Source organism: Rhipicephalus sanguineus, chromosome 2 (assembly GCF_013339695.2).
Source record: "Rhipicephalus sanguineus isolate Rsan-2018 chromosome 2, BIME_Rsan_1.4, whole genome shotgun sequence".
NCBI classification, from domain to species: Eukaryota; Metazoa; Arthropoda; class Arachnida; order Ixodida; family Ixodidae; genus Rhipicephalus; species Rhipicephalus sanguineus.
Window position 1 is genome coordinate 13,659,872 of NC_051177.1, and position 18,719 is coordinate 13,678,590.

Below are 18,719 nucleotides of genomic sequence, written 5' to 3' on the forward strand. Positions count from 1 at the left end.
GAATGAAAATCGCATGGTGCTACAGTCAAACCTCGTTAATACGTACCCGCTTTAAACGTACTAACGGTTAAAACGTAGTTGCGACGAATCCCCGACCGAGTCCCATAGAGCTCAATGCATTCGCTGACCGCATAAGCCGTAGTGGTTCGCCCTGTGCCTACCGGTTAGTGCGTACCCTGCGTACCGCGACAACTTTTTGTGCCATAAAATTTTACTGCGCCGCTCAACTTCCCGACGCCAGAATGTGCCGCCAAAGGGCTTCCGCCTTTTTGAGAAGTGCGCAGACCAGTCGATCCCCGATTCCGACTTCCGCGCGATTGCGTCGACGCCTTTGCGGGTAAGCATCGGGAAAGAACGAAGGCGAGGTGGCGGCCACCGACGAACGCGCCGACATGACTTATCGCCGACAACCTTATCACAATAAGTATCTTCAGCTATCTGCTCGGGCACGCGTGCGGCGCAGCGCTACTTTTTAAGCCTACTGCACGCTTTTATTAGGCGACAACCTGAACGCGCTGGGCCGCCGATCGCTGACGCTTCGTTGTGCGCGGCCATCTTCAAGGCTGAAGTTGAATTGATGGCGCAAATGCTCGGGCAGGATCGAAGAACTTCAGCCATGTACCAACTAGCCCGACAGCAAACGCTGCTAAGCCGTCATCAGGCGCGCACCGCTTTGTAGAAGCAAAAGCAGATCGCTGTTGCGTAGTTAGCGTTGCGGGTCGCGGGCGCCGAGAAACCTCGCTGCATTAACGCTATCACACTAAACGCACGTGTACGATACAGCAAGCGTAGCGCGGTTGTAACCATACTGGACGCTTTTATTAGGCGACCACCCAACGCACCTCCGTCCGCTGCCAGGACCGCTAGAGCATCGCGGAGTGCGCATCGCTTGCATGAAGCTCGTCATCGTTGCGTTAACCGAACAAGCTACTCGCCGCATCTGTGCACGATCTGGAGCGAAGTGGGTACGAACAACATTCCCACGATAAATGCGCGCGTGCGGCACAGCAAGTGGCCCAGTAGTGACGGCGTGAGCCGAGTAGGCGACGCGCTGCACGCAACTAGTCGGGAGACGATCGGCTCCACGCAGCCGTACCGCGTTTCACTGGAACTGTGTCAGTTTTCGTTTAGTAGCAAATCGCGGTTAGACGCATGCACATATACCGCGGAAAGCAGACACTGTCCGTTCTGTCGCTATGTCGGTCACTGCGTTGACCGCGTATCCCGGACCCTGCAATAGTTTCGAAATGCTCTTCGGCGTCGCCACTGCGCGCTATCGGGCGGTCGTGCGAGTGTGCCAGGATCTTTTCTCCACTTTGGCAAAAAGAAAGAAAAGGCTTTGCGGTGGGTACTTTAGGCAATATTTGCTGTGGCACTCTATTTATTTGGGCGATGGCGTACGCTAGGAGATGCAAATTTGTACTTGGTGTTTAATGCGTACTACCATTTAGTGCGTAGTTATGCCGCGTTCCCGGCAGGTACGTATTAACGAGGTTTCACTGTAGCGCACTTAAAATCACCCGCCTGAACAGGCCTTCTGACATAGCAGTTGACGCACCCAGCGTTGCCCGCCTTTACTGCCTGGCCGCCTACGCCACGGTTTCCTGCGCAACAGCGGCCATCAACCTTGCCAAGACGCAGCCACGGGCCACTCCGAAACTGTATAGTTCACTGTAACGGAGCTTAGCTTGGCCAGCAGCAGCCGAAGTAGAGTATCGACAGGGCGAAAGTAGCGAGAGCCAAGCACATGCAGCAGTACGCGATACCGAAGCAACCACTGATACGCGCAGCTCGGCGAAAACTGAACTTTTGAACCACTCGCGTTGTTCCCCATGGTAACGCCAAGAGTTCTTTTTTCCATGAGTCAAACAGAAACGAACAAGCAGCATTTTATTCTTGTGATGCACGGAAGGTTCTCTTTTTATCGCAACTAGTTTGATTACTAGTGGTTAATTGTACTCTGGACCATAGGTCAGCAAAAAATGTGGAGCTCACTCAGACTCACTCATGGAATATATTTTGCTCTTGGGGCTCACTCTGAGTCAGACTCTCCAAACGTTTCCTGAGCCAGACTCACTCGGGCTCAGACTCACTAAAATTTTTCTCAACTGGACTCACTCAGACTCACTCACCTAAATATTACTCACTCGGACTCACTCAGACCCACTTTTCGATCTGAGTCTGAGTGAGTCGACTCATGAGTCCGTTACCGTAAAATTATATTTTTTGATCAGGATGTCAACGCACTTAAACACGAATATCTTGCATAATCTTTGATACTCATTTTGATCTCATACCTTCACATACGAGTTATAAATAATTGCAAGCTAGTCAGGACATTTTTATTGAAAGATGTGACTTACACAAGATATTTTTATCAAGAACTTCCTTTGAAGAATCTTGCGGGGGGGGGATGTCAAGGCACACCTCTGATCAATAAATATTGAGCTCGCGTATGAACGCTGTGTGTTCTGTGAGTAGGAAGTGAGTATCAATGTGAGCCGCCATAATTAAGGCAGATAGTAATGTTGAAGTTGAGTAGCTATCACCATATGTTGGCAAAAATATTTGGAGCTCACTCAGACTCGCTCATGGAATATATTTGGCCCTTAGGACTCACTCAGACACACAAATTTTCCTCAACCGCGCTCACTCAGACTCGCGAAAATTTGTCTTGACCGAACTCACTCGGGCTAACTCGGACTCATGGCTCGATCTGAGTAATACACCGGTCACACTGGCAAGTTTAGTGTCATTTTGAGCGAGTGCACTTACGCCCCCAGAATGGCACTTTGGCAGCGCGCTGCTACATGAGAAAGGGAAGTGCACTTTGGAAATTATTGTAATGGCGATTGGTACTTAAGTAGCACAACAGGTATTTGTTATTTCAGGCAATCCTTCTTAAGTAATACTGTGTTGCAGCTATAACCAGCCCGTAAAATAAAATTCACGTACAAACGCGGCGGCTGCAGCCATTGCATGGCGTGAGCTGGGCATGCCCCTGGCGGTCAGGGCTGTAAACTGCGCGAGAACGAGACTAGCAAAGGAGTTTTTTGTATTATAGTATGTTTTAATGCATAAAAATATTCCTAATAAAGAAAACGATAGTTCAAAAATGCTATGAACTCGGCTTTGGATAATAACTTATTTATTTTCGAGCGTCTGTTATCGAGGCTAGACACTCCGTCTCGGCGAAGCGAGTTTGGCACACGCACTCGCCGGCAAGTGCGCTTTGCAGCGAGTGTCACTAAATGTTCCCGTGTGACAGTGTGCGAATGGCACTAGCGGCGAAGTGCACTCCTTCAAAGTGCACTAACTCCCGTATTCAGAAACGCTCCTCGACTTGAACTTGACTTGCCACCGCCTTGGGCAGCGCATTCGAAACGCGTTTGTGCTGCCTTGGCACAGCCTAAAGGCAGCGCGTTCGAAACGCGTTGAAGGCGGTGGCAAGTCAAGTTCAAGTGAAGGAGTGTTTCTGAATACGGGGGTAATACCTCTGTCACACGGCCACCACCGAACTCCATTTCACTCCGTTCGGCATTTAACTCCCTGATGGAGCATTACGAGAATGGAGTTGTGGTCGTGCTACACGGCTCGGTGCAAGCTTTCGACGGTTGCCGCATGGGGCAGAAACAGCGCTGCTGCGCTCGTCGAAACGTCAAATTTTTTGCCTGTGCAGTCGCCTTTAAAGCAACAAAAACGTGTTTTTGTGTGTTGGTGAAGTTATGGTGAAGTGCTCGGAATCGCCATTGCTGTCACAGTGCTTGTGCGTGCGCCTCACACGTGCAGAAACAAATATCGCGCGACGCTTCACAGCGGCGGCTTGGCGAGGTGTTGGTGTGGAGAGTACAAGCGCTGATGTCCGAAAAAATACAACTTAAACTTACACTACGGGGCGTGAAATGCTACGCAAAAGAGAGCATAGTTTTTAAAATTATAATTGAGCTCATTATGACGATTTTTCTAGTGCGGTTTTCAGCGTAGCAGTAGCTGGCTGGGAACGAGAGTACTCCATCGAGCCGAAATGGGCATAACCGAACTCCCTCCACCAAAAGCTCCATTTAACTTCCTCAGCGAAATGGTGACCGTGTGACATGAACCCCATCTCCCTCGAGGAAAAGACGAGGGAGTTAAACGGAGTTCACGGGTGCCCGTGTGACAGGGGTATAAGTTGCCCCGTGTGACAGGGGCATGAGTCGACTCTTGAGTGAGTTTGTAGACCTATGCTGTGGACTCCTGATGTCATCGGGATCATTTCCATTATGTCCCACTGGTGGCGCACATCGTGTCCTACATCTACCTTAATTTCTCAATTAGTAGAGCACTGCTGTTTATAATACTGACATTATAGGTGTTCTCACACATTGACCTTTCACTCTGACATAAATTGTTATTTGTATTTAGTGTCCCTTTAAAGGAGTACTGACACGATTTTGAGAGATAGAAAAACAAATTTTTCATTTCCTTGGTGTGTGTGGTGTTAATGCTTGCCCCATACCAGAGTTAGAAAAGTCGTATTAAATATTTTACATTGATTTTAAAGTTTTCGTCACTGAGCATCTGCAAGCCAGCCCCATTGCAATGGACATTATCCCAACGAGTCAACACAGTTCCACGGAGTTTGCGAACTCTGCGCGTTTTGCATGCAGCCTAAATCACAGAAATCGCTGTCGGGGGTCACTGGACAATAATTCACTCATTGTTGCTAACGTGCACCACGAGCAGATGATGAATCTGCCGCTAGTACGCAGTGAGTTGCTGTCTCCCTGTGACGTCGCACTGCAATGACGCATCACTGAGAAGCCGCCCCCTCGATATCAAAACTGAAAATGTTTTTTTTGAGGTAGCGGTAATTAAAATATATTCGATGCATCCCTAGGCACCATGATACTTTTTAGGGTTCTTGACACCAGTGTTTTTATTTAGAGCAGTAATCCAAAAATATTTAAAATTTGTGTCAGAACTCCTTTAACGTATAGAGGATAATTTGAGCAACTGTTCCTGATCAAAGGTACCAGTTGTAATTGGTGGACTTTCCTTTGCAGGGTGGCATACTAATGCGAGCATGTAATGGTGAGGCCCCGCATGTTTGGTGAGCATGCCGGCCCCCAGCACCGCAGGCAGCAGCCCCAGCGCCAACAGCGCTGGCAGCGCCGGTGGCGGCAACACCAATGGCCTGGTGGTCTGCAACGAGGCCTGTGGAATCCGCGATGTCTGGGCCTCGAACCTGGAGGACGAGTTTCGCACCATCATACGTGTGGTCCAGAAGTACAACTACGTTGCCATGGTCAGTCGTACTCCTACTCGGTGTGTTCAGATAAGAACAGCAGCACATGTCCCCTGTAAATGTCACTGAAAAAATATATATATTGCTGCCAGAATCTTCATGTGTGGGATGTTAGTGTGGGCCCAGGCGCTCAACCGACAAGGGATGGGTCACAGACAAAGACAGGACGTTTATACACACTGACATAAATACATGAATGGTCTAACTAGATACATAAACTCAAAATCTCGGCCCGTACAACCGTCTCTAGTGTTCTAGTGCCTACGCTGCACGGTTCTCGCGGCCCTGAAACCGCGCGTCTAGTCGCGCACCACTCGACGTGACACACTCACACGTCGCTGTCGTCGAGATGTTCCGACGTGTCGCCGTGTCTCATCCGGTGTGACGCCGCGGGGTTGGTGAACCACCACGGCAGTCGTTGGGGCGGCCGCTTTGCTGCGTGGTGGATGGCCAGACCCGTGCTCGGCCACGTCCGAGAACACCGGTAGTCCGGCCCAGCGCTGCGCAGCTTTCCCGGCTCGGCGCTCCGCGAAACCGCCCACTCGCCCGCAGGTCTCGACCGTGACCGCAAGCACCGTCGTCGCCTGGCGTAGCTTGTCGCCCGAGTCCGTCCGCAGTCCACCCGTGACAGGTTGAGCGCCGCAACGGGCCGGTAGCCGCCACGACCCACGTTCTGCCACTGCTGCACCGACTGCCTCGGCCCGACTTGCTGCTCGAGCGTTCTAAAATCTTCTTCTTCGCGCTCCTTCACGAGCGGCGCCGGCGCGCACCACACACGCACTTTCTTCTTCGTCTCGCTCCAAATTCCGCTTTCACTCAAAAATGTCCCCCACTCGTCACACTCCCCCCCGCTTCCAGAACGTAGTGCCGCGTAGTTATGCAGTCTGTAGAGCGGCACACGGCACACACACAACAGTCACAGTCAAAAGTCACTAACAAATGAAACAGGTTGTCCTGTTAGCGCACCGAAGATTCTATACACGCAAAAGAAGTTACGTGTTAGCTCGGCTCAGGTAATCTGCGCCTACATTGTCGGAGCCTCTGATGTAGCTAACTGTGAAGTCATACTCCATCAGGCGCAGACTCCAACGGAGTACACGTTGATTAAGATGTTTGGCGGATTGAATATATGCCAGTGGTTGGTGGTCACACTGCAATATAAATGACCGACCATAGAGGAAGACATGGTATTTTTGAATTGCCCACACCACGGCGAGGCATTCTCTTTCGATCGTGGAATACGCTGCCTCGCGTGGAAGCAGTTTTCTACTGGCATAGGAGACAGGGTGGAGGCGACCTTCATGTTCCTGAAGTAAGACCGCACCTAAACTGCGAGACGATGCGTCCGTGCGCAAAACGAACGGCTTTTGCAGATCAGGCGATCGTAATACAGGTTGCGTTGTGAGTGAGTTCTTCAGCTCCTGGAAGGCCACCTCATGCTTCTCATTCCAGGCGACTTTGTTTGACGCCCCCTTCTTTGTGAGCTCAGTTAAGGCGTACGTCAGTTCGGCATAATTGGGTACAAAATCTCTGTAGTACCCGGTGAGGCCCAGGAATGCTCGTACCTCTTTTTTCGTTTGTGGCCTTGCAGCCACTTGGATCTTCTCAGTTGTACTTTTCATGGTCTGCAGTTTCCCCTGGCCAACGACATGACCCAGAAAACTTGTTTTAGGGAAGCCCACTTCACTCTTCTTAGGTTTTATAGTCAGCTTGGCCTGCCGGACGCGTGCGAAGAAAAGCTTCAGAGTGTCGACGTGCTCTTCCCATGTGGTTGTAGCGATAAGCACATCGTCGAAGTAATGAAGCACATTTGGTATCTCTCCGACGACCGCACGCATCAATCTGTTGAACACTGCCGGCGCGGTTTTAATGCCAAACGGCATGAACTTGAACTGGTAGAGTCCAGAGTCCGAGGAAAACGCTGTCAGTTCTTTTGATTCGTTGGCCATGGGTACTTGCCAGTATCCCTTCGTGAAGTCGAATCGCGAGAAGTAGCGGCAGTTTGTCAGCTTCGCAAACATCATATCAGCGCGAGGAATCGGCTCAGAGTCTGGAACCACAGCTTTGTTCAATTGGCGAAAGTCAATACATAACCGTATTGTGCCGTCTTTCTTCTTAACCACGACGATAGGCGCGTGGTACGGGGAGTCAGATTTTTCAATGATGCCGAGGCGTAGCATCTCTTGAATTTCCTTTTCCACGTCCTCTTTAATCGCGAAGGGCAGAGGGTACTGTCGGACTTGGATTGGTGCCTGCGTTGTGAGTTTTAACTGGCACTGCACGAGGTCAGTTTTTCCTGGTAGGTCGGAGAAAATTTCTTTGTAATCTGCAAGAAGCGTGGTTACTTGGGCTCGCTGTTCATCTGTTAGTCCAGAAGCTACATCAATGTCTCGCCAGTCTTGAGTCTGCTTCAGCGGAACGTGGCCGTCTTCTCCGCGATGGCTGTCCGCGTCGTCAGTTCCAGTGTCGGCAACTGCAACGCCAGCCGCCAAAGATGGATCGGCCGGGTCGCGTTCTTCATATTTTTTCAACATGTTGATGTGGAATACTGTAACCCTCTTTCCAAGGTTAATGGCGTAGTCTAATTCGTTGCGCCTTTCCACCACAGGGAACGGACCCTTCCATGACAAGATCAACTTGTTTTTATCGGCCGGTAGCAACACGAGAACTTTATCGCCCGGAAATAGGTCTCGTTTCTTCGCTTTCTTGTCGTAATATGCTTTTTGCATCAAGTGCGCTTTCTCAAGTTCTTCTCTTGCGATAGTGCATGTCTTCTCTAGTCGTTGGCGCAACTCCATCATGTATATGTACGTCGCCTTGGTGTCCGGATCCAGGCGCGTGTTTATCCACAACTCCTTTAGCACTGTCATTGGTCCTCGGACATATCTGCCATACAGGAGCTCGAAGGGCGAAAACCCTGTGCTACTTTGCGGGAGTTCTCTGTAGGCGAAGAGCACAGGACCGAGATAACGGTCCCAGGATCTTGGACACTCCTGGCACATACGACCCAACATTCGTTTCAATGTGCCATTGAATCTCTCTACCAAGCCGTTGGCCATGGGATGGTAGGGCGTCGTTGGCAATTGTTTCACGGATAGCAAGCGGCTGAATTCTTTCATTACAGCCGACATGAAGTAGGATCCCCGGTCACTGACGATTTCTTTGGGAATTCCCACCCGGGAGAACATTTCAAGAAGTCCTTCGGCCACTTGCTTCGAATCGATCGTTGGTAAAGCGACCGCGTCCGGATATCTGGTAGCGAAGTCAACCATTGTTAATATGTACCGGTTTCCCTTAGATGATATGGGTGAAATTGGTCCAACAATGTCGATGCCCACTCTTGTGAAGGGAGTCTCAATTACGGGCATCGTGCCTAGGGGTGCTTGTCCGACTAAATGTCGCGGAACAGTCCGCTGGCACACATCGCATGACTTTACAAACCGCTTGGTAGCGGATTGCAAACCTGGCCAATAGAATTCGGCGACGATTCTGTTCACGGTTCTGGTCGCTCCTTGGTGACCCGCTAGAATCCCTTCGTGAGCCATTTTTAGCACCATATTCCGTAGCTGTTTTGGTACCACCAGCTGCTCCAGTTCTTTCTGGCATGGTAGTCTGTGCTTACGAAACAGAATGCCGTCCTTCAGAAAGAATTCCGTTTCATGCGACTTCGCAATCACCTTTTTCCCGACTGCGCTGAAGCAGCGATTCAACGAGACGTCCTCTTTCTGATAACGTCGTAAGGTGTTGCTATCTATACTGGCAACAGAACTCTCTAAAACCGGGAGAGGGGCGTCGCTAAGTTTCGTTCCGCCCGTTGCAGCTACCAGTTCGTAGTCTTTCGCTGCGACTGATTCTTGCAATGAGTCATCGCTGTTGTGGAGGTTCAGCTTCACCCCTCCTTTTCGTACTTCACCCTCCTTGCCATCGTCGCTACTGCAGGGTACCTCCTGTTCAGTGACGTCATTGGAGTGATGAGGCGCGTCCGCTGGGTTTTCGTCGTCTTCCGTACCTACAGTAGTGGCTCCGTTCTGGGTGCTTGTCGCTGTGTCCAGTGTGACAGCTCCTTTGATGTTTCCTAAGACCACATCGTACAAGGGGTCTTGCATGCACTTGGCTCGAACTTCACCACTAAAAAATGGTGTCTCCAAGAAGACGACAGCTTCGGGTAAATAACGCACTGTTCGATCAAGTAGGAATACCGGACTATAAGTGCCGGTCATTTTTTCCTTAGATACCAGCGCCTGTCGAACTACCACAGTGTTACAGCCTGTGTCTCGCAGTACTGTAACTTCGTGTTTATCCAAGAGCCCTTTCGCAACTGGCATGTCTCCAGTTCTACCAGCCGTAGCTCCTTGGCTCACCGTGGCATTCACGATCGGAATCGTCTCTCCGTCTTGTAAGACGACGTAACCCCCGTGATCCGTTGTGTCTTCTTTATCTACTGAGACCACGCACGATGCCTCTCTCGTGCCCTCTCCTCCGGTGGCAAACTTCTCCCTGCTAAGACGTAATTTGTCGCCTGTTCGCCCCTGGTCTCTGTAATTCCCTTTCGTGCGCGACCAACATTCGGCTGCCCTATGTCCCTTCTTGTCGCATAGGAAACAGCGATTGTCTAACCGAGGTGTCTTCTTCGTTTGCTCTGCTCTCAAACCGGAGCCTTGGGGCACTTCCTTCTCAGGCCGCTCTCTACCAAAGTTCAACAAAGACTGAGCCTCGACGAAATTGTCGGCTGCCTGGGAGAGTTCCTGTACAGTTCGGCAATTTCTTTCCTTCAGGAAAACCCTTAATGCGGGGGAACATCCCTTGACAAATTGCTCCGCAATCATTAGCTCTCTGAGGCCATTAAAGCTTTTATCCACCTCTGCAAGCTCCAACCAATGATCGAAGTAACCAGAGAGCCTCGACGCGTACTGCTTGGCGGTTTCTTTATCTTCGGGCCTTGCATTACGGAATTTCTCCCGGTACCCGTCCGCGGTGTACAAGAACCGTTGGAGGAGTGCCCGTTTCAGCGTGTCGTAGTCCAAGGCAGCGGTCGGGTCCATGCGTCCGATTACAGTCAAAGCTTCCCCTGTCATACAAAGGCTTAATGATAGCGCCCATTTCTCTCGCGGCCATTCCTGACAGGTGGCGACACGTTCGAAGCGTTGTAAGTACGCGTCTAGGTCGTCCCTTTTGTCATTGAACGGTGGTATGAGCTTGTGGGGGCTGCACACGTTCGGCGCAACGGACGCGTTCGCGCTCGCAGAATTTACGTTCTGTGCGGACTGCGGACTAGCGGCACTTTCTTGAAGCCGAAGCTTCAGTTCAAGAACCTTCATTTCTTGTTCTAGCAGCTTTTGTTGCTGCTCCGCTTTCTCGCGAGCTGCCACGCGCTCCTGTTCCATCAGCTGCTGCTTCAATGCCATTTCCTCCTTTATAGCATTTCGCTCTTCGGCACGCTCATCGCGTAACCTTATACGCTCTTGCTCCACCCATGCCCTCAATTCCGCATCTTTTAGTCCTAGCTCTTTGCCAATACTGACGACGTTGTCATTGTCCATGTCGCACCCTTGTGTTTGAGCGTTGGCTATAGATGTTAATAGCCAATCCTGGCAGGCTCGCCAATTGTGGGATGTTAGTGTGGGCCCAGGCGCTCAACCGACAAGGGATGGGTCACAGACAAAGACAGGACGTTTATACACACTGACATAAATACATGAATGGTCTAACTAGATACATAAACTCAAAATCTCGGCCCGTACAACCGTCTCTAGTGTTCTAGTGCCTACGCTGCACGGTTCTCGCGGCCCTGAAACCGCGCGTCTAGTCGCGCACCACTCGACGTGACACACTCACACGTCGCTGTCGTCGAGATGTTCCGACGTGTCGCCGTGTCTCATCCGGTGTGACGCCGCGGGGTTGGTGAACCACCACGGCAGTCGTTGGGGCGGCCGCTTTGCTGCGTGGTGGATGGCCAGACCCGTGCTCGGCCACGTCCGAGAACACCGGTAGTCCGGCCCAGCGCTGCGCAGCTTTCCCGGCTCGGCGCTCCGCGAAACCGCCCACTCGCCCGCAGGTCTCGACCGTGACCGCAAGCACCGTCGTCGCCTGGCGTAGCTTGTCGCCCGAGTCCGTCCGCAGTCCACCCGTGACAGGTTGAGCGCCGCAACGGGCCGGTAGCCGCCACGACCCACGTTCTGCCACTGCTGCACCGACTGCCTCGGCCCGACTTGCTGCTCGAGCGTTCTAAATCTTCTTCTTCGCGCTCCTTCACGAGCGGCGCCGGCGCGCACCACACACGCACTTTCTTCTTCGTCTCGCTCCAAATTCCGCTTTCACTCAAAAATGTCCCCCACTCGTCACACATGACAACACCAATCCAAGTTTTGTGAAAAAAAATTTTGCCTAAAAAAATTTGAGTCTCCACTGAGATAGAACCACTTTTTGCAAATTGCGCAAAAGTGGGATTTTGACGAGATCAGACATAAAACTATTGTACCTGTTGGGCTAAAACTTATTTGCATACTAAGAATAGCTTCAGTTGACAAAGTGCTGTTATCTTGCAGTAATGGAGCCCTCATGTTAAGGGGGGCAAAACGCGAATCTGGCACCACCCAGAGGTTGAAATTTAGTTGTGGTGCGACAGTTGTGCACGAGTCTACAACTAGCATGTAGCCGTGAGAATTTTTTGAAACAGTGCCGTAACAGCGGAGTTACATGCGTTTGATGATCGAAACGCTGCGATCGCTCGTTTCACTCTTTCCTTACCCTCCACTCGTCTGCTGGTCTCCTCTCCCAATGCCCCTTTGCCCTCCTCGCCGAGTGCCCCTCCCAATCTCGCGTGACATACCGTCCCTGCTGACGCACTCTTCGGAACAGCGGGCACTTCCAGTTGCCGTGACTCTGTGAACTTTGTGCTTCTCGGCTAACCGCTGTTGTTGCCGTGCTGGCCCGTGCTCGTACGAATTGTGCCGGTATGCGCCCTGTGTTGCGCGCACACCTTCAAAGGATCGCCGACATGATGTACCGGTATGGTGACACGTGTCGCGTCTTCGTTTTTCCAGTCGGCGCTTTTGCAGCCAAGCACTGATGCGTGAAAGCCATCGCAAAACACTGTCGGATTCAGTCAGCTTATCAAACAGCGAGGCGTGACTGTGCTGGTACGCTAGCGATTTGGCAGGTGCGTTACCGGCCGCAGTTGTCAATTCGCAAACGCGCACACGCGGTCAACATGACCAAGAACAGCAAGGAGCGCGGGCAGCTGCTTGCAGACTAACCGAAGTCGTAGGTTCTTGTTCAACCAGTCGCAGCATCGCCTGCATACCACATCACAGATTCAACACTAGGCAGACCGGAAGGGCCCAGTGAGGAGTGTTTCTTGGAATTAGTGGTGCGCCCGCGGCTTGTAGCGCTGCCACGTGTGGCATCGTTGTGACAGCATTCTGCACATGATGCGCATGTTTACTTGAAATGTTTGAAAAAAATATCGGAGTGGGTTTAGGTGGTTCTTTAAGGGGGGAGGTGGCGATCGAAAAAAACTTTTTTGTTTGTTAACCTAGAGTAATGAAATTTGGCAGGCATACTGAAGTGTGTCTCGAATAGCTATATATAAAGTTTCATTGCAATATCTCAAGTAGTTTTCAAATTACACTGTTACATGATCTGATGACATAGTCTGCTGGTGAAAAGCCTAGCATTGTAACATAACATGCCAGGAAGGTCCAAGTGGTTTTGATCTTTACTCAAAAGAACTCTACACAGGATGACATTATTAAAAATTGTCTATTCCTTTTAGTTTTTTTACAAATAACATCCCCGTCAGCTTCATGTATTGCATCAGAACTTCTCATGCACTAATTATCACATACAAGAAAAACTAGGCCCTAAGCAAGGTAAAGAATAATGTCATCCTGTCAACAAGACTTCAAGGATTAAAAGAAAAAAAATGGAATCAAAATCTGTGCAGTAGTTGCCAAGATATCTGCTCCACAAGCTGAGCAACATGCCAAAAAAACAGTATTGAGAAAAGTGCGTTTAAAGTTTGGCCTTCTCTAAAACACCTAAAGATTGTGATCTTTGGCTTTTTTTCATGATGTTTCACTTCTTGGACATGTGGCCTTTCTCCAGTGTGCCTTTGTTCTTTTTTCATAACCTCCTTGTTTTTTTGATCTACAAAAAACCAAAACCAAGTTCTCTGTATGAAGGTGTGGTGTGATAGACATGACAGAAAAGAAGATATTGCAATCTAATAAGGCCATATACTGAAATAATTACACATATTTCTTGTATTTATGCTGTCATTAGCATAATTAAGTCTTACTTATTCATTACAATTAATCATAGCATAATTTTTATAAAGAGAGAGGTTTGTTGTGACAGAAAATGGCTCACACCATGATAGCCGATGCCTTCGTTCCAAATAGCAAACAGTTATGGCCAAGACATTAGTGGCACAGGGATTTTTGAGCAGTTTATTCAATGACGCGAGTCGGGCAGATAAAAATTCGTCCCCCTGCATCCTAAACGGTCTTTTGCCACTCGCGCATATGAAATGTATTATCATTCGGCCGACCGCGGCAACGCTAGTCTACGAGGATTTCACTGTTTCAGAACATTCATAAACGCCTGCGGCGATACCAAGCACGGCTCCAAGCACGTCTAAATTACATCCCTAGTGCTTATTGATAGCACTCGGACCGCGAAGTGCTCGGCCGCGGTGTCCGTGGAGCCGGCGCATGATGTGCTTGGTGACGGCGTTCGGTGACGATGCGCGAATGCAAAGCTACGATGACGAAAAATCTGCGCGCAGTGTACTTGGTATCGCATTTTCGGGTGCCGACGCTGCTCCGAGCAGTCCGTGGCCGTGGGGTCCGACGATCGAGCTTGGCTGTCGAGTTCACTGCCGATGCGTAAAATGCCCATCCGCGGTTCCGAAGTGCCGGCGAGCGATGTGCTTCTTCGCTTGCGAAGAAGTACATAGCCGCGAGCACGCTAGCGCGTTGTTGTTGCCCGCAAAGTTCGAGGTTCGTCTCGCCAAACGGCGCCGTGAGCGGAGTTAGGCCTAGTGACCCCCGCAGGGGCGTCTGCGCAAGCAGGCGTTTGGTGTGTAGCGACACCACGGACCCGAGCTAACGGGGGGGTTTCGACCCCCTCCCACGCCTAGCCGTGCGTGGCTTTGCCGTGTCCGGGGAAAAGGGGATCCTGGGGGTTGAGCCGACGCCGGGTGTTTGGACCTTTAAGGCCCCCCGGCAGAGGCAACACACCCCTTTGGCCCCGGCTTCACGTAGACGGCACCCCTGGGCTGACCCACCCAGGGGAAATCGGCAGTCGCCTTTTCCTGTCTCTCTCCCCCCTCATCTTCGTCTTTTCCTCACACTTTTCATCTGTCCTGTCCTCTCCTATCTTCTGTTTACTTCAAATTTTTCATGGCGGCAAGGGTTAACCTTGTGTGGATGACCAGTCTTGGCTCACCATATGTGGTTATAGCGGTGGTGTACAGCTGGCGCTGGCAGACTTGTCCTCGCACATTTCCTGTCGCGTCCCCTTGTTGGGCTCGGTGGTGGGTGGTTGGCACCGCCGCCGAAACATAACGCGAATGCTATGTTAAGCACATCTTTTTCGAAATCCGATCGTACCCTGAAAAGGGTACGGACCGAAGCACCTCTCCAACTCTTTTCAAAGACACATGAACACTTTCCGAAGTACCACGTTATTCACAGTGAGCAGTCAGACGAAAAAGCGAGAACGATCTCACCCTTTTTGGTGGCAAGAAGCTTAACTGAAAAACTGGGACCTGGTTACAAGGCATCTAAGATGGCTAGTGGCGATCTGCTCCTTGAGCTCAAAGACAGAAAGCAGTATGAAAACCTCTCTCAGCTCACATCATTTGGAAGTATCCCTGTCACAGTCACCCCACATAGGTCCATGAACACCGTTCGTGGTGTCGTCTCAGATGAGGATCTGTTGAACATCTCCGAAACTGAACTTCTTGAAGGATGGAAACAACAAAACGTCGTCAATGTACTAAGAATTAAAATAAGAAGGGACAACCAAGAGAAGGTAACCAAGCACCTAATACTAACATTCGGATCGAGCGAGCTTCCAGAAACCATAGAAACAGGCTACACAAAACTGAGAGTCCGTCCATACATTCCAAACCCACGAAGATGTTTTAACTGTCAAAGGTACGGCCATAGCTCTCTAACCTGCAAAGGACAACCCACTTGTGCCAGGTGTGCCTCTAAAGACCACATGTCAGACAAATGTGAGGCTGCAGCTCACTGTGTGAACTGCGGTGATGACCACCCAGCGTACTCACGGTCCTGTGCTGTGTGGAAGAAAGAAAAAGACATTATTTCATTGAAAGTGAGAGAAAATATTTCTTTTAGGGAAGCCAGAAAGAGATGCTCACCATTCCATGGCACGACTTATGCCGATGCGGCGCGTCAGGGGGCAGCGTCGCACTGGCCTCCGCCACTTGCCCTGCCCGCGCTGAGCGGACCATCGGCTGTGGCACCTGCCCCCAAGGCGGCAGTAGCTCAGGCTACTCCGCCAACTCACGAACAGAGCCCGGCGACTCCAGGGTCATCGGGTCTCAAGGCCTCGTCTCACCAGGCGAGGCCCGAAAACCGAACTGCCAGCTCGCGGATGCGGGCATCCAGTGCCTCGCAAGAGGCAATGGACACGACGTCGGCACCTCAGGTGCCTAAAGAACGGCGCGGTTCTTCCGACCGTGCCAAGAAAACAAAACAACTCATCAGGGGGCCGGACGGCGGTCCTGCCTCTTGAAAGAGAAGACAATGCACGTGAACACTCACCACTTTCTTACAGTACACACAGCACCATTTCATATTTAATATGGAGCCACATATAATACAATGGAACATAAGAGGCCTTCTTAAAAACCTCGATGATATACAGGAACTTATCCACAACCTTAGTCCAAAAGTGCTGTGTGTACAGGAGACACACTTAAAATCTAAGCACACTAATTTTCTCCGCCCTTACGCCATTTTCCGAAAGGACCGCGATGATGCTGCGGCGTCATCAGGTGGCGTAGCCATTATAGTAGACAGAAGTGTAGCGTGTGCACAACTAGAGCTTCAAACAACCCTTGAGGCAGTTGCCATCCGAGCCGTTCTTTTAAATAAACTAATTACCATTTGCTCACTCTACATACCACCACACTTTCCGCTCCACAAACAGGACCTAGAATTATTAATCGGTGAGCTACCAGAGCCCTATTTGATTCTTGGGGACTTTAATGCACACAATGTCCTGTGGGGCGACTCTCGCTGTGACGCCCGAGGACGTGTTATTGAACAGCTTCTTTTCACCTCTAAATTATGTCTCTTGAACACGAATGAGCCCACGTATTTTAGCCTCGCAAACAAATCATACTCCGCCATAGACCTTAGCATTTCATCGCCCTCGCTTTTAACCTATTTTAAATGGAATGTTTTTAAAAACCCTTACGGAAGTGACCATTTCCCGATCATCCTGAGTGCAACAACTGAAAACGAACCTATTCCGCAGGCGCCTCGGTGGAAGGCTGACTCAGCCGATTGGGAATTTTACCAAACCCTGACGCACCTGTCATGGGCTGACATATCTGCTCTAAGCATAGAAGACGCCGTAAAGTACTTTACAGCTTTTTTAGTTGATGCCGCTTCCAAGTGTGTTCCTGAAGCGAGCGGTGCAGGATCAAGACGCCGGGTTCCTTGGTGGAACGATGAATGCAGAAAAGCGCGAAGAAAGCAAAACAAAGCATGGGGTATGCTACGCGAATCTCCAACAGCAGAAAACCTCGAACGCTTCAAGCTTGTCAAATCACAGGGAAGGAGAACGCGCCGACAAGCACGGCGAGAGAGTTGGGCAAAATTTATAACAAGTATCAACTCCTACACAGACGAGGGGAAAGTATGGAACAAGGTAAAAAGAGTTAAAGGCCAACAAACATGCTCACTGCCCCTGGTAAACACCCAAGGAGAAAGCTTGGAAGACCAAGCTAATTTTCTGGGCGCACACTTCCAACACATATCCAGTTCATCACACTACTCTGATACATTCCAAAGGTACAAAGCACAAATGGAACAACAAAAGTTAGAACGAAAATGTACAAAAAACGAAGCATATAATCAACCATTCTGCTTAGCAGAACTTCTGGCATCACTAAACAGCTGCACTAAGTCTGCTCCTGGTTCCGATCGAGTCATATATGAGATGCTGAAACACCTGCCCTCCGAAACACAGAAAACCCTCCTTTCCTTATACAATGTTATATGGACCTCTGGAGAGATGCCCTCTACCTGGAAGGAGGCCATAGTCATTCCAATCCTAAAACAGGGAAAGGATCCATCCTGTGTTTCCAGCTACCGACCTATAGCATTAACAAGTTGCCTATGCAAAGTGTTTGAGAAAATGATTAACTGCCGCTTAACACATTTCTTAGAATCAAACAAGCTGCTTGATCCATATCAGTGCGGCTTCCGAGAAGGTCGATCCACCACTGACCACCTCGTACGTATTGAGTCACAAATTCGCGAGGCTTTCGTCCACAGACAATTCTTTCTCTCAGTATTCCTCGACATGGAAAAGGCATATGACACGACGTGGCGCTTTGGAATACTGAGAGACCTCTCACACTTAGGCATACGTGGCCGGATGTTAAATATAATCGAAAGTTATTTGTCGAACCGCACATTCCGTGTTCGTGTGGGCAATGCGCTGTCACGACCGTTCGTGCAGGAAACGGGCGTACCACAAGGTGGTGTGCTTAGCTGTACGCTTTTCATTATAAAAATGAACTCGTTGCATCTTTCCATCCCACGAACCATGTTTTATTGTACATATGTGGACGATATCCAGATAGCATTCAGATCATGCAATTTAGCGATTTGTGAGCGGCAGGTCCAGCTTGGGCTGAACAAGGTGTCGAAATGGGCAGATGAGAACGGATTCCGCTTAAATCCACAAAAGAGCACCTGTGTTCTCTTCTCTAGAAATAGAGGCCTCCACCCGAATCCCGAAATTGACCTGCATGGTCAACGGCTACCTGTAGAGGCGGAGCATAAATTTCTAGGATTAATACTCGACTACAAGCTCACATTTATACCACACATCAAGTATATAAAAAACAAATGTATAAAAACAATGAATATCCTAAAACTACTGTCACGCACTGCGTGGGGTAGTGACAGGAAGTGCCTGATGAATCTCTATAGAAGCCTCATCCGCACGCGCCTCGATTACGGGGCCGTTGTTTATCACTCCGCGACACCAAGCGCATTGAAGATGCTTGATCCTGTCCACCACCTGGGCATTCGCCTTTCGACGGGTGCTTTTCGGACGACAAGCCCGGTAGAAAGCCTGTATGTGGAATCCAATGAGTGGTCACTCCACTTGCAGAGATCCTACATGACTTTCGCATATTTTTCTCAAGGTGAACGCGAAC

The 18,719-nt window shown here is 50.1% G+C and overlaps 1 protein-coding gene across 2 annotated transcripts in view; it reads left to right on the forward strand.

Moving 5' to 3' along the window:
- The window catches only part of LOC119382432 (CCR4-NOT transcription complex subunit 7), a 125,929-nt gene that overhangs the window by 11,463 nt on the left and 95,747 nt on the right, over window positions 1-18,719 (forward strand). For both annotated transcript variants that reach the window (XR_007415051.1, XM_037650132.2), the window contains exon 2: window positions 5,046-5,287. Coding sequence is in view for 1 of the 2 variants with exons in the window: in XM_037650132.2 (XP_037506060.1) it covers window positions 5,099-5,287 (189 nt within the window). In the remaining variant the exon portion in view is untranslated. The remainder of the gene's footprint in view (window positions 1-5,045; window positions 5,288-18,719) is intronic.